Source organism: Centruroides vittatus, unplaced genomic scaffold (genome assembly GCF_030686945.1).
Source record: "Centruroides vittatus isolate TY-2023 unplaced genomic scaffold, ASM3068694v2 scaffold_932, whole genome shotgun sequence".
In the NCBI taxonomy this organism is placed as follows: domain Eukaryota; kingdom Metazoa; phylum Arthropoda; class Arachnida; order Scorpiones; family Buthidae; genus Centruroides; species Centruroides vittatus.
The window spans coordinates 1221687-1238720 of NW_027122721.1; the positions used below are offsets into that span (position 1 = coordinate 1221687).

At 29.7% G+C, this 17034-nt stretch overlaps 1 protein-coding gene across 1 annotated transcript in view; it reads left to right on the forward strand.

Moving 5' to 3' along the window:
- Positions 1 to 17034, forward strand: part of LOC136990411 (zinc finger protein castor homolog 1-like) — a 116408-nt gene that overhangs the window by 53733 nt on the left and 45641 nt on the right. The window contains 1 exon segment of the mRNA XM_067288797.1: positions 6252 to 7045. Coding sequence (XP_067144898.1) covers positions 6307 to 7045 — 739 coding nt within the window. The 5' untranslated portion in view covers positions 6252 to 6306.

Sequence of the window (17034 nt, forward strand, 5' to 3'; positions counted from 1 at the left end):
GTAAGGTAAATGGCATTGTGCAGAGGTATTCTACGAAAGGAGCGATCAGAAAGGTCAGCAGTTGGTTGGTAGTGGGGTCAAACGCCGCCTCGAATGGCACCCCTTGCAAAATACCCTCCCAAGAACAATCTTCTGTTATAAGGATACAAATTCGTGTGCCATTATTTCTCTGTGTTTATACCACGGTGGTTTTACATCGCACGCTTCACTGACGGCGTTTAATAGCCAAGTTAATTAAAGAGAATACTTGCCTGACTGCTATGTTGGTTGACATCTCAGATGAATGACAAAAACCAGAAGTTAAGGGAAAAACAATGGGATGCAAAGGAAACAAACTCACTAGGGTCGGTGACTGGACACCTTGATTGCGTGCTGAGAACGGTATGGGAAATGTCGCGTGCATCTTCTGGTCCCATCTTAACAATGACCCGTTCCCATAGTCTCATTTAACATTGTTTTCGAACGATTGGATCATTTCGTAAGAATTCTTACTTGCGCCGACTGACTTCTGAGTTTAGATGGAGTGGTTTCTATACTTAATTAACAAGAGGACAATTATCTGTTGTATATTCGGGTGAATGGACAGAAGTTTTATGGTGGCGAAGTGGAGTGGTAACGCCCCCTGATTAGTTCCCTTTTGTTTTCGTGGAGTTTGTCGCTTGGTGGATCCTTCCGAGCCCGCATTTTCCTTAGACCTGGAGATGGCGAGGTACGTAAATAATCTATTAAAACTATTTAAATTAACGGTTGACGGACGAGAGGAGAGGATCGACGATTTCTTTCTAGAACAACTCTAGAACACAACTAGTCGGGAATTTATCTCTTATGTTTGGTGAGGTTTTATGTCTGAGATTCTTTTTACTGCTATTCTATCTCGCTGAAGTTTGATGTTAAAGCTTTGGAGTATGGCTGTAATGAGGGATAACGACAACTTTTACTGCCCATGATATGTGGAATCTTGATGAGTATACCTCCCCTTGCGATGAAAAAGTCAGTTTTTACTGTACGACTTAGTGACCACACCTAACTGTTTTTTGGCTAGGGGCGAGACACTCGCAATTCTACGGATGCAACCGATGCAAAGTAAGTCATTTTAGATATATATATATATTTCTATTGGCCAAATTTTAGTGCCAAAGGTGAGCGTTAAACCAAGCGAATACTCTGACTAGATTAATGATCCGGTGTTGGCATCCGTCTACAACACTATTTGGCACGAATCAACCTTAAAATTCCTGATATGGACCGGGGTTATCGTTAACATTTTAATATCTATCTCTTGCCACAGCGTATAAAAATCGTATAAGCCTATAATTTAATAATAGAGATGATGTGGAAGATAGCGGATCACACCATATACCAAAGGATTCTATCCACGCGCTATCCATGCACTATCTGCCAGGCGTACTAAAATGCTTCATCCTCTATCACAATCGTCTTCACAGTAAGAAGTCAAGGAGAAAAACACTTCAAATGTAAAGAAAAACCGTTAAGATCCTATCTATAATCGAGATATTAACAGTTTTAGGTGTAGAAAATATCGCGCTCTTTAGAAGCCATGCTGATAAAAAAACGGGGTAAAGAAAAAAAATATATATATAACTTATCACCTTGGTAGAAGTACAAAGCGCAACCTTAATGTAACAAAAATGAACTTTTTACCACAATTTCCCTAGATTTTTTTTCAAGATATTAACTTAGAGGAGTAAATTGAGATATCATTACCCTTTCCTACGCTGAAAATAATGTCTAGAAAGATGCAGGAAAATTGCTAGTTAAGAAGTTCACTTCCCCATTCATTCCCCAAAAAAAAACTCTTCAAAAAGTGGAGAGATAATGCATTAAAAAAAAAATTAAAATTATATAAAATTAAGAAAATTTGGCACCAAAAATAATAATAATAAAAAAAGCCAACTTTACACTCGTCCTTTCGATAAAATTTGTATGTTTTAGTCATCAACGGAGATTGTAGACACAAGTTTATTTGATTGCCATTTTATACAATCTTTATGACAGCAAAGATATAAAATCGGTTACAGAAAATGTTATGCTGACCTTCTGGGTTGATATCCCTCGGGCTAAAACGACAAAGGGATGTTTTGGGAAAAGCTGGAGTGGAATGTAGAACCTGTAATTTTTCCTTCTCATTCTACAGAGACATCCTGGATGAGGAGGGCAGGAGGGGTACATTCAAAAAATAAAATAAGAAGGAAAAAAAAAAAAGAAACCGAACATTTATTAAACGCTGGCAACAGAATTGAAAACTATTTTAATAATACCTAGGGCCAAAACAGATTTGGGTGCTCTCTTCCAGTATTTTTTAATGCTCCTTTCAATTGACTTTAATATACACGAATGCGATCTTCTGCCATAATAAACTTATTTAATGGACGGCTCCCATTTTCGACTATTAAATCTAATTATTTTTCTGTGTTTAAGGTCGGAAAAAGTGATTTGAAAATTACAGATAATAGGTTAAATATATATATATATATTTTTTATATTTTTATTTTTAAAGATATTAGATGAAAGTACTACAAAATGTTTTACTAAATTTTCGATTAGATAAGAGAGGTTACAAGTCCAGTTTATGAGCTAGTTCGGAAGTTGATTAGTTAAATATTTAGCTGTTTAATACGTAAGTAATTTCTATAAATCGACGGTTATCTGTAAATATTTTCTATACAATTTATAATATTTAAAATATTCTAAACGATAAATTAAAGAAAGAACGTTATAAGAGGCATAATAACGAGTTAAATTTGAAGAAGAATTAATATTTAACATTGTAAAAATGGCATTAAAATTCGTTAATTAAACGTTTAAATTAAAGAATTAAGCCGTTTTAAATGCAGGAATTTCGATTTTACAGTCATAGAAATGGGGACTAGTTACGTGGATCCATCTTATTGATAACGTCAATAACCTAGAAAATTTTAAAGTACAAGTTTGAAGGCGAGTTTGTAAATATTTAAATATATTATATTATATATATATATATATATCATTTTTACATTAATTATTGATGATACCAGATATCCAAATGCATAATTTATGAAGAATAATAATTTAATTTAACGAATTTTAATAATTAGAGATGGAAAATAAACGTAGAAAAGGAGGAGTCGAAGCGTTAATTTTCTTTAGAAAATTGGCAAATATTTAAAGAAAAAACACAGTAATTTAATCGATAAATCGAAAGAGAATTTATAAATTTAAGTATTTTAATTAAAATTCGTCCAATTTAATCAATAATTCTTACTTTTATGAGACATTTTAACTAGCATCATCTGTGGATCATGTGATGAGCCCTTGTTTATAAACAAGGGAATTTTTCTATGTAAACAAGATTTATTTTCGACAAACATAGAAAATGTAAACATTGCACAAAACTGAAATTAATAATTTAAAAAAATATATACAGATTACATTCGAATTTTTATCATAAGTCACATGATTTTCTTACTTACAAACAAGCACGATAAGTAAAGGATAAGAGATGAGATTTTTTTTTTTTTTAATATATTATTATTCTTATAAAACACCCCTTTCTGTTTTAATTTATCAATAAATATATATATTACTGTTACCGACATTTATATCGAAAGTAATTTTTTTTTTAAACTAAATAAATTCAATATTCTTTTGAGTAAGATTAATGACTTGGATAGGCTCTTGCTAAATTAAATTATTTTTAATTTGAATAATAAATTTTCTTTGCTTAGATTAATGGTCGTTCTTAAAAAATGTTTTTTAATCATTACTCATTTCAACCTTTATAAATCAAAAAACAATTATTTTTTTATTTATTTATTTTTAAATAATAATAATAATAATAATAATGATAATGATAATAATAATATTTTATAGAATTTTGCAGGAATTTTTTTTTTTTTTTTTTGAATTTTCTCTTGTAAAATTTACAAGAAATTCGATTTTTATTCATTTTTATAGGAATTATTTATTATTATTATTATTATTTTTCTGTTCTAAAAATTGGAAAAGAATTGGGCTTTTATTGATTTTATAGGGAATTTTTTCTTATAAAAATTGGAAAAGAATTGGGCTTTTATTGATTTTATAGGGAATTTTTTCTTATAAAAATTGGAAAAGAATTGGGCTTTTATTGATTTTATAGGGAATTTTTTCTTCTAAAAATTGGAAAAGAATTGGGCTTTTATTGATTTTATAGGGAATTTTTTCTTCTAAAAATTGGAAAAGAATTGGGCTTTTATTGATTTTATAGGGAATTTTTTCTTCTAAAAATTGGAAAAGAATTGGGCTTTTATTGATTTTATAGGGAATTTTTTCTTCTAAAAATTGGAAAAGAATTGGGCTTTTATTGATTTTATAGGGAATTTTTTCTTCTAAAAATTGGAAAAGAATTGGGCTTTTATTGATTTTATAGGGAATTTTTTCTTCTAAAAATTGGAAAAGAATTGGGCTTTTATTAATTTTATAGGGAATTTTTTCTTCTAAAAATTGGAAAAGAATTGAGCTTTTATTAATTTTATAGGGATTTTATAGGGAATTTTTTCTTCTAAAAATTGGAAAAGAATTGAGCTTTTATTAATTTTATAGGGATTTTATAGGGAATTTTTTTCTTTTTCTCTTCTAAAAATCATAAAAAATTTGATCTTTATTCATTTTTAAACAAGATAATTTTCATTTAGTTAAAGCAGACGGTGGATTTTTTGGAAAGTATTTTTTTTTTCCTTTTTATTTAGTTCCACTTTCTCACGATTCTATAGGTGATAATTTTATTTTTCTACTCTTATCATAGAACAATGGAAATGGTTTTTATAGAAATTATCTAATAAACTTTACACAATTCTGGGTTGGTAGAAAAGGAGAGGCAGAGAGAAAGAGGAGTAGAAAAAAAATTTAAAAAAAAAAAAAATTTCATAGAGGTGTCCATTTTCTGAAATGGGGATAACAAAGACTTTCCTCCAAACCAATTTCCAGCGACCCATTATTAATACACTATTATGTGAGTCATTGCATTGCTGTTTCCAGTCATATTATTATGCTAATTAGAAAAAAGGGGAAAGCTGGTTTGGGGGTCGTTCGGGGGACTCGCCCAAATTCCTCGATGTCTACTCCGATCTCTTTCAAACAAAATCGAAAAATTGGCATTTTCATCCCCACAAAACTCCCGTTTTTATACCATGCTTAATGCTACTTTCTATGGTAAAAAACGGGCTTAATTTAACGTTAAAATGTTCTCACGTTTACCCATTTTGTAGACAAATAAATAAGTTTATAATTCCTCGAGAATCTTCTTAAGATAATCCACGCTTTGGGAATTTATTGCTGGATTCTGTCTTACGAACGAGTTTTTAAAAAAAAAATTGAATTTTTTAATATATTTTTTTGTTTAAAATAACGCAGAATTTAAATTATTTATGTATTAAAATATATTATATAGTCGGATAAATGATATTTATGTATAAATCTTAAGAAAATCGTGACGTTGGGATCTCAGGCTCAATGATAAAACAACAAACAATGCCATAAAAAAAAATAAAATAAAGAGAAAAAGACTGTAGATGTGAGTATAAAGGCAAGTTTCTCATAGATTAGCCTCGTTTGTTTGTTATAGTAGCAAAGTTTTTGATCACTAGACTAATATTATTAGTAGTACTCATCTTAGATCTTCATTGCCTTAGGCATGGCCAATGAATGAATTTGCTGTCAAGCAAGGACAAGAAGTAGTGAGGTAATAAAGTGTTAGTCTGACAGTACTTGACTACTCTAGAGTGATTCACAACGTCTTAGAGATACAGATAACACTGTTGGTAGCAATGCACCCCCTACAAGGCATACATGTAGGTATGTATCAAAGAAATGGGGGGAAGAATGGTGACGACGATTCGTGTTAACTTTGTGACTTAGTCTCGTTTATATAGATAGACAACCCACTTAAAATGTGTGATTAATAAATTGAATGACTTAAATTCTGATTGACAGGTTAAGACAGATTCTAATCGACAAGTTTTTTCGGTATTTATTTTTAATCTGAAGATATCACAAAGAGCATCCAACTTATTTTATTTACATGATTATAGCTTTAATTGTTGTTATATATTATTTTTTTTTATTAAAGAAAATATATTTATATACAGGTATAGACGTGTTTTTTTTAATATTGTTTGATCAGTTATATTATTGAGTGAACGAGATAAATGTCATTGATCAATTTTAAGACGAAATAATACATTTATTATATTATTTTATGTATATTTTAATAGGTGAACCCCATCAACTAAATGCCTCATCGCTTAGTGACGAGGTACACCGATCATTATGACCTCATCTGCTGACAATAAACCATGTGCCTTTAAACTAAGTACAATTTGCGACAAACTTAAAAAACAGGAAGACGAAATGGTAACGAGCGACGATTACGATACTCAAGATGATACGGAATATACCATTAATGGTACTTTAACCATCGACGATCAAAAAGATAAAATGGACGAATATAGTGATTCGAATTCCGATCATTGCAAAGAGAAATTAAACTGTTCCCCTTCGTACGAGCATCAAAAATACCCGGTTAAAAATAAAAGAAAAAACTTTCAACCCAGAAATATTGTATATCAATGCCAAGATAGCGATGGGGAGAACGAATTATTGATAGACTATTACGAGGATGATAAACCACCATCGAGCCCAGAATCTGTGGCATCGATCGACAGCCCTGCTAGAGTTCAAACCGCTCCGGTGGGCATTCAGGGATTTAAATCGTCTTTAGGTGATCAGCCCTTAGATTTAAGTGAAGGGCAATACGCTAATCCTAATCTACCAGTCGATTTGACATGGAGGAGAGACAGCGAAACGGATCAGGAGGGTGCTGCTATGGATTTATCAACTAATCTGCGCGAGTCTACCAGCCCCAATAAAACTGTTCGAGAAGTGCCAGATGCTTCTATGATGAAGGATTATGCAGAAACAACGATGAAGGAATTGTTAGGAATGTACGGCTTAAACGACGTCGTGGAATCCATAACGAAGAACGTACCATTGCAGAATTTCTCATCAGGTAAGATGCACAATTTTACGCCCATTTCTTTTATTTAAAAAATAATCATTTTACACGTCACGTATTATTAATTATTCTTAAAAAACACAAACAGAATGCTAAAATATCTAATTATATTTACGATTTTAATCTTAAATCAAGGTGTTTTTTGAAACGGTTTCCTAAACAACATGCCTCATTATTTCCCATCATTTAATTGCTTAATATAATATTTTTAGATGTTAAATAACGATATCGTGGTAAATTTTCTCACTATGGAACCTGGATTTCTAGAAAACTAATTAAGTATTTATTTTAAACTGGTAATTTCAACTCGATACAGACCTTAATCTATGTTAGATTTCGGTAAAAACAAGGCAATCCATATCTCTCTAACATCTTGGCCAACTTACTTCACCCTATTGTATTTTAGGGACCTTGAAATACTTGAGTTTATTGGTAGTGTTTGTTATCTTTTCAGATCTAAAAAACCATTAAAGACATTAAATTTGCCATATTAGTGTTTCCTGTCAGGAACGTCATACATGACCTACATCGAGGTGTGTCGAACGCATTTATGTTCTCTCCCCTCCTTTTGATTTTTAATTTCCAAAAGTAAAAATTAAAATATATATATATATATATATATATATATATATATTATATTTAATCTAGCGTGAGATATATAAATGAATAATTTCTGGAATTTAATTTTAAAAGCATCGAACTCTAAATTAATTATGAAAGTCAGTAAAAATAGATTTTAAAGAACGATTTTCGTGCAGTTGAAAGGAGAGATGCTGAGATATTTTCCCCTTCTTATTTTCGTATTTTCGAGATGAAAAGCGTACAAAAGCGTACAAAATCGGAAACTAGATTAAATAAGAAATATTCTTCTAAATGAATTCTTCTCCATATTTTATTTTCTTGTAGAATTCTGTGACGAATTTCAAATGGATTACTTAGATTCTTTTTTCTCCCCTTCTCTCTCACTCTCCTCTCTCTCTCCATCTTCCTTTCTGTCTATAACTAGATTTTTGTTTTAAAATAAATTAAACTGAGAATAAATTCTACTTTTCTCTTCTTTATTTTTGGATATATTTTCTAACATTTTGTAAAGATTTTTTCGAAACAATATTCAGTAAGCTTCGTTTAATAGACAGCAATTTTCAAGTCGTTCAAGCTGATGATTAACGCATTAGCATTTGCGGTTTCTACGAAATTCGTGCTAAAATAACCTCCCAAATAACTTATTTTATAAGAAAATTAGACGTTACGACGCCGTAATTTATATATACATGCTAAATTTAATTTTAAATCGTTTAGTTGGCGCCATATTTAAAGGCACGTCACTCCCATTTACACCATAGAGTTACACCCTTAATTAAAACGCATTCTCTTGTAATTTTAATTGAAATTTTTAAGATTTTTTAACGAAAATATATAGAAAAGTATCCGATTTATCCAAAATTAAGCTTATAAACACAGTTTTTTTTGTTTATTTGCGTGTGTAGCAGCAGCGGTTATTGAAGTTTGATATATGATACAAAGTAACGTAACCACGTTACGAGGGAATGAAACAAAAATGTAATTCGTAGCTTAGAATTAACTACAGATATCAAGGTATCATCCACAAACGTAATATTCCTCCAAGGTATTCATAAACTACAATAATTACTGACCATTCTCCGGGACTACTCTTAAGTACGCTTTTGATATGTGGTTGGTTCTCGACTATCGATAATTGCTCCTGCTTTATAATATACTGTGCCTTGTAACAAGTTCTAATAAATTTTTTTACCTCTCATTATTTTCTTCCCTTCTCGAGTATCCTGGGGCGTTGGTATGTAGGACAAATTATTCCGTAATCCACATAGTTCTTGAAAGAATTATCATTTTAATGTGGATGATAATATGCTGCCTACAGGGGTTTATTTTCTGTTTATCATCTGCGTGGAATGTAATGAAATTGGCGAATTTTAGTGGTACCGAACACCTTCGGAGTTACGTATACATAGCTCGAAACGGGGATGATTAGTTTCTGTACGATGATAAAGATACTTTCTTTGTAAATTTCTGTTGTAATTAGTTACAAAAATTAAAATTCTGATGGGTTTTAGCGGTGCCAAGCAGCTTCAGAACCGATTTAAAAGGAAAGATTTCGTATTTAAAAATTAGTTTTAAGATGAAAGGGTGAAGAGACTTTAAGTTGCAATGTAATTAACATCGAAATTTATAGTTTCGATACATTTTAAAGCATTGCTTCGCTTACAAAAAGGATTTTTTTAATCATTACTTATTGAAGATTAGCTTAAAGATGATAGAATGAAAATCTGTAAGAGGTTTCCGTAGTAAGTTGCAAGCATAATCAGTGTCAAAGATTAAAATTCTAGCGAATTTTAATGGCATCGAGCAGCTTCAGAGCTACTTCTAAGGCGTATTTGCTTAAAAAAAAGAGTTTTTTTTTTTTAAATGAAGATTACACTCGAGGTGATGATATATTGAAAGAGTGAAGCTCTGCTTTGTTTTCTAAGTTACAGATAGCGACGAAAATTAAAACTGTGGAGATTTTAATTATGTCAAACGGCTTTAGAACCACCTCCAAATCTCCGATTTTCTTAAAAGAAAAAAAAAAAAAAATCTATTTAATGATTTCTTATTGACGATTAATGTCAGGACGACGATACGACAAAGAGCCATAAGACGTTTCCTTTATAAGTTACAGGTATAATTAATGTCAAAAATTAGTTTCGATGACAAAAACAAAGACGGAATTTAAAGAATCTAAATTAGAGTTACTATCTTTGAGACTTGTTTATAAAAAAAATAAATTCTAAGCAACACTATAACGTTGCCTCTGTTCTAAAAGTTAATTTTAAAGGTTCTATTTGTAAAACTTCTTAGATTCACAATTTCCTATTTCGGGTCAGGGTATTTTTTGACACGTTTTAAAGCACAGAAAATGGCCAAAAAACAAAATAAGAAAAAACATCTTCGGAACTCGAAACGTCTGAGAGTTCCCTTCATAATTTAATTACAGTTAAACGTGGGGAGAATATACGTAAAATTGTATTCGATTTATAAAACCATTAATCGATTTTTTTATTAAAAAAAATAATACAGATGTCTAAGAATAAAGTCATTGCACCTTAAAATAGCTGCTCTAAATCTTTGCAGAGAGAGAGAGAACAGTTCAGTCTCTCTCTCTCTCTCTCTCCTCTAGGGATGCACAGTCTGCTACACAAAATCATAATTATAGTTTTCAGACAAATAATTCATATCTCGGCATTTTGTACCCTCTGATTTTATTCTCCAACCTGTTTTCAACACAAGATTCACGTTAAATAATAGTACATTTAGCTACAGATCTACTACATTGCACAAAGTCCTATCTAATAGGTTTTGCCAGGAATAAAATGACAGATAATTGGATAGAGATCATTTCGACTAGATAAAACTTATTCTTCACTTAAATTGATCTCAATTTTCATCAAGAACAAAAGAAAAAATGTATTTATATATATATATATATAAGTATTTTACTGGAAATTTAAATGAATCTAAAGGTGATATTTCAAATTGATCTTTAAGATAATTCCACACGAAATTAACTCTTTGCTTTATTGAAATATCTCGTAATGATAATGTTAATGTCCATTGTTTCCGTTATTAATGCGTATATAAACGTTGAACTTAGTCAAAAATTGATGCGGAACGATTAAATTAATGCTAAAATTCAACAATGGTTACTGTTGATATTTTAATTTTCCACTTGGAGAAGATGGAGAGCGAATGGATTCGATGAGACGGGATTATTTTGGGTATTTTATGGTAAATTTTATGAGGACCATATCCAGATTTTTAATTAATTTTTTTATACCAGAAATTTTTTTATCATTTTCATTCCGTTATATCTAACTTTTAACTCGCTTTTATAATATAAAAATTCAAATTTTTATACCAAGTTTTACTCCAAAAAATATGTAAATTCTTTATTAATTGTATTTTTGTCGAGGAAATCTCAATTTTTATAGCCACTTTTATATAAGAATGCCCAATTTTTCTAGCTAAATATACAGAAAAAGCCCAATTTCTATAGCAAATTTTACGTTTAAAATGCACACTTTTTCTAGCTAAATTTACACCAAAAAAGCCCAATTTTTCAAACGAAATTTTACCCCAAAAAAGCCCAATTTCTGCAGCGAATTTTACATAAAAAACCCAATTTTTCCAACGAAATTTTACCCAAAAAAAGCCCAATTTCTGCAGCAAATTTTACATAAAATGCCCAATTTTTCAAACGAAATTTTACACAAATAAGCCCAATTTTTATAGCAAATTTTACACACACAAAAAATAAAGTTTTTTAATAATTTGAATAGAACGAGGAAAACTCTCATAATTTAAAATCCTATTTCATTACTGAATGCTATCATTTAAATCTTACAGAAGGCATTCATTAGCCCATTTCAAGGATAAATTAAAAATTATTCTGGTGCGAAAACGGAATTAATTTCGATCAGACAAACAAACGGACCATTATATAAATGTCACCATTTATTCGATTTTTATTTAAATAAAATATATTTTTTTAAGTCACGAATTACTTTATAAAAGTAGTTCAAAGTAATATTTCTTTTCCTTCTAATTAAACAATGGAATATAATTAATTTTAAAAATCTCCTATGGAGTGCCACCTTATCCTTCGTTGAATTTTATTATCTTCTTTAAAAGGACACCCTTTTTTTTGGTGAAAAAATTAAATATTTATCACGATCTTGCCAATTTTATAGACTTTTATTTAATGGGACATTATTTTTCTATAGGTTAAAACGTTAAACAAGTGCAATTTAGGTGTCGAAACGTGAAAAATTGCGCTCAAAAAACGTGATTCGCATGGACAAAGACACGAAAATGTCAAAGTTTGACGTGTTTTTTCGCATTATTTATTGAATTTAGAGCATTATTTTAAATATAAAGTAATTTAATAATCGATATTTATCGCAGTTTAACTCATTTTTTTTCTTTTTAATTTAAGAAACTTTGTCGAACATTTGGTAGCGAATGTTATAGAATATGGCAGACATCTGCGATGTGAGCACTTATAATACGTTTTTTTTTCATATTTTAATGATCGACATCCGGAAATAAAAAATAATAATTAGAAAATTAATGTGATCTAATTTAATTTTATTATAAAAAAATCTATATTTTACTACAAATTTGAGTCGTAATTCTTTGCCACTTCCGTTAAAACTGGTCGAGATTCTGTACTTAAACTTACAAAAATTCACAAAAAATAAATATTTTAGATAAAAATGATTCATTTATAGGTATTATATATTCTATAATATCTTCTATATGTAGAGTTAAAGGTTCTTATAAAATTTGCTTTCCTGTTATGCAGTGATGCTCTGCAGTTTTGGCCCGTTAACTGATGTTTGGTGTAAGGTTACTCTTCGGTAGTAACGTGTATAATGTTTATAAACATAAAAATTACAATTATTTTAACGATTTTAATTATTAAGTATTCAGCCAAATGTTAAAATTATATAATTTTAATAGAAATTCATTATTTTGATCTTTCTAAATTAGAGTAATAAGCCTTTGCAATGAGTAGGGATGCTCATGCTCGAGGCTGTCACTTAGTTCAACTTTAAAACTATAAGCTATCTTGATGGTTTATTATGAATATTTGCGTAAGAATATTCTATAAATCTATTAATAATTTAAATTTTTATCGTTACTTAAATATATTTTTTAATGTTTTATGAAAGGTTAATTGCATAAGAGATTCGCCCACAAATTTTATAGAGGAAAATTCGAAGAATCTGCATAAATAAACCGACAATTTATGTTAATGATCGATAACACTTACCTTTAATTGCATTAAAGGTAAAAAATTTCTATTTATTCTTATTTATTTAAGGGCATAGAAATATAATTTATAAGATTTCATGTAGGAAAAATGAAAAATTTCATCAAGAGTCACAAAAGAATTAATCATAAAAATTGCAAAAAAATTCGTCAAAAATTGCAAACAATTCGTTGAAAAATTACAGAAAATATCCCATCAAAATTTGCAAAAAATTTATTTAAAAACTGCAAAAAATTCATCAAAAAATGGCATAAAATTCGTCAAAAAATCGCACAAAAATTCGTCAAAAAATGGCATAAAATTCGTCAAAAAATCGCACAAAAATTCGTCAAAAAATGGCATAAAATTCGTCAAAAAATCGCACAAAATTCATCGAAAAATTACAAAAAAAAACCCATCAAACTTTATTTAAAAATCGCAAGAAATTCATCAAAAAATTGTAAAAAATTCATTAAAATATTGCAAAAAAAAAAATGTAATTATTTCAAAAACATTTGATACAAAAATTTATTTATGTAACTTATAAAATACGTTGTTTAATTTTTATAAAAACATAAAAAAATTGGCACACATAAGAAATTTTCCATCGATCTACCTATACTTTGTGTCCTTCAAAAGATTTTTAATAACTAGAAGGAATTTGTTGTTAATTTAATTATAATTAACAATTTATACATTCAGCTGAGTGATAGCCAATTATTGATTATTTATGACCGAGATATTAAAAAAAAATATATTTAAATGAGTTTTCAAAGCCATTTTTTTTTCCAACATGAAACGAAATTATGTAAGGTTTTTTGAAACCATAAAAATTAACGCCGGATATTTTACTATAAACAGTTTATCCAAGGATAATTTTTAAAATTTCACACATAAAATGAGCTTCAATTAATACCTAAATTCACAATTTAAGGTTAAGTTATAAGGTTAATGAAGCTTAGGTAAGGTTATGAATTGAAAATTAAGGCATTAAAGGTTATAAATTACGTTTCGTGAGTTGTTGTCGAGTGTATAAGCTTATAGTTTAATTATAAAAGCGCATCTATGGCTTAAAACTTGAAAATCTTCAAGCAAATTTCGTGCTAAACATGATTAATCTTAGCCCAAAGATATAATTCTTCGTTTAGATCCATATTCGTTATTAAATTATATAATATATATATATAAAAAAATCGAGTTACAAGATCAAAATTTAAATTAATTCCAAGCTTTCAATCTGATCAAAAATCCACTTTAAATTCTAATTAACTCTCTATACACGGGTCTGGTTCGATTAATATTGTTTATTTTTAAATTGGTTAAGTTATTATCTACCTTAAATTACAGATAATTAGTTAATTTTCATTTTCTCTCTTGATTTATTAAGTTTTATATATATATAATCCCACGTTTGGCATCCCAGCATCCACGCAGCATCCCTGATCGATAAGAAAGATAACCGGGATAAAGATTAGAACAAAGCATGATTTATACGCCTTAATTTTAATTCTTTTTTTTAAAATAATTATCCTAATTTATTTTAGAGAAAAAAAAATTAAGAGAAAACATAAGATTCTTTAACGAACAACGGAAGCAGTATCAATTCCCAAGTGGCCTTTCCCAGACATAAAATGTCTATTATATCTCCCACGACATAATGTGTCCAACGAGAGGAAGGTTGTTATAAATTCTTTAAAAAATACATAAAAAATTAAAGAAGAAAAAGAAAAAGAAGAAGAAGAAGGGGGGAAAAAAACCTCACTTAACTAAAGATACAAACTAAACTTTTAGTTATATTTAGGAACAAAGATTGTGGGAACAGTACAAACTTGTTTTTAATGTTAGTGGAATTTTTAAGATAAGCACTCTGACCATCTAACGATGTCGTTAGAGGTACAAAGACATCTATTTTAAACCAATTGAATTCGTATAACTAGATTGCAGTTTATATGCAACATACAGGTTACTTACTAGAGGTTATATGTTCTGCGTCACTGCTCAGAACTGTCACGATTTAATGACACGAAATAATTTTTAAAGTCATGCAATAATGAACGGAATCGCTTTTTAAAAAAAAGTACTCTACCCCTTTAACGTAAGGGGAAAAAACATTCTTTAGCGCCCTTACGTTTTGCGCCCACTTTAAATATAATTCTTTGCGCCCTTATTTTTTGCGCCAGGAAAGTTTTAAAAATAATGTTCAAAAAAAAAACGTATAATCGGGGTGGGGCAAGCGAGTCGAGCTGGTTGGACTACATTCCATATTGGTATTGATGAGAAGCGGTCTAGTTCATATTGATATTTTTGGAAGTAGATACGTTGGGTGTCGGCCGACCCCGGGACTTTTACTTTGTTAAACTCGTTTTCTAGCGATTCCACGTCGTTTTTAATTGATGATACACGTTGATGAAGACGATAGATTGATGATTTTTTTACTTATTCCGTTACGCCCCCACCGCTCGATGTAAATATTTATCTAGATTATTACAAAATGGCCCTTTTTTTTCCACAGTTTTTTCCACTTTCTCTCCCTCCCCCCTCCAAAATGACTTTTTTTTTCTACTCAATTTTGTATTCCTAGGGTGAAGATTCATCTCTGTTTATTATTGTATATATAAAAATTGATGATTAAGTATTAAATTATTGATGGTCTGACAGTTAAAATTGATGAAAATGATAATTAAAAGTAATGAAGAAGAAGAAGAAAAAAAATGGAGGAGAAGAAGGAGAAGAAGAAGAAAATGAATTTTAATCAAGCTTTAACTGGAATTATATTAAAAAAACGGGTGTAAAAATGGATGAGTAACAAAAGATTTGGAGACAAAATGGCTTTTGTAAGGAAACCAATTAAAAATTGTAGACAATAAGCCAACGTAAAAGAAAAAAAAAAAAAAGAAAATGGCAGGAGATTTTGAAAACAAAATTGAGTAAAGTGACTCAGACTGATTGCGTGATGAACCCGTGAGTTTGTCCGATAAGTACTTAAAGTCAGACATTAATTTGTGTGGGAACCAATGCCTTGCTTCCGTTTGGCACGTTTTTTTTCCAGGTTTTCTGGCTTTTTTTTCGTCTTCCATGGCGCTAAACTGTCATTTGGGTGGTGCTGTGAAATTCCATAAGGACATTTTCCCATCCCTTTCTTTACTAAACCAAAAGGGCAGTGAACAGATTTGATCAACAATGATACCGATTGGTGATTGTCTATCATGTCTTCTTTCTTAATAAGGCCTATTCAATTGTTAATCATTGACAAGTGAATATGATCACGACCGCTCTCGACACATATCATGACGCTTATTATAAGGATTATTTTCTTTTGTTTAATTCTCTTTTCTAGTTTTATATACATTATTGAAGGATAATTATCATTATTTGTTATTATTATTATTTTTTCCCCTCCTCTCTTTTTGTATACGTGATTGATGTAAATAAAGATAAATAAACGGTCGAATTAGTAGTTTGTCGTCTATACACCAGATGGCGACAAAGCGCAACGTCTTTTTAAGTGTTGTCAGGCGAATAATAAAAAAAAATAATTTCGAATTTTTTAACGTTGCCAGGCAAAAATAAAAAATTATAAAAAATTCTTTAAATTTTAGAAAAGCATCGAAAATTGCTGTCCGGTGAGTCACGTGTAATTTTATTTCCCAAGGGAAGAGTAAGATGGAATGATTTTCACCTGCCATTATATTTGCCATCTGTCTCCCTATAAATCTAACAAAGCCCAAGGCGAATTTCCTATCATGGACATCTACGATTCTCGCTAGTTTACCTATTTTACCTGCCAGCCAATTTCTATGTATTTCTGATGACAGAGAATTACCAACCAGGACCAACCAACTTTTTATACTTTTTTTTTCGGAAATAAAATTAACCATTCTTAAAATATACCAGAATATAATACACAAAAATTTCATGTTTTTAAACCTGTAAAATGCATTTTTTAATATAAAAAAATTGTATAACACTAAAAATATCTCGCTAAAAAATCATTATTCCTCTTGCATTCGAATGGGCAACATTGGAATTTATGATCCCGTATCGGTGCCATATTGGGTGCACCGAAAAAAATAATTGATTTTAGATAAAAATTTAAATACTTTTCCTACGCAAAAATGCGTATAAAAATAGAAATTTAGCGCCGTATATTGAC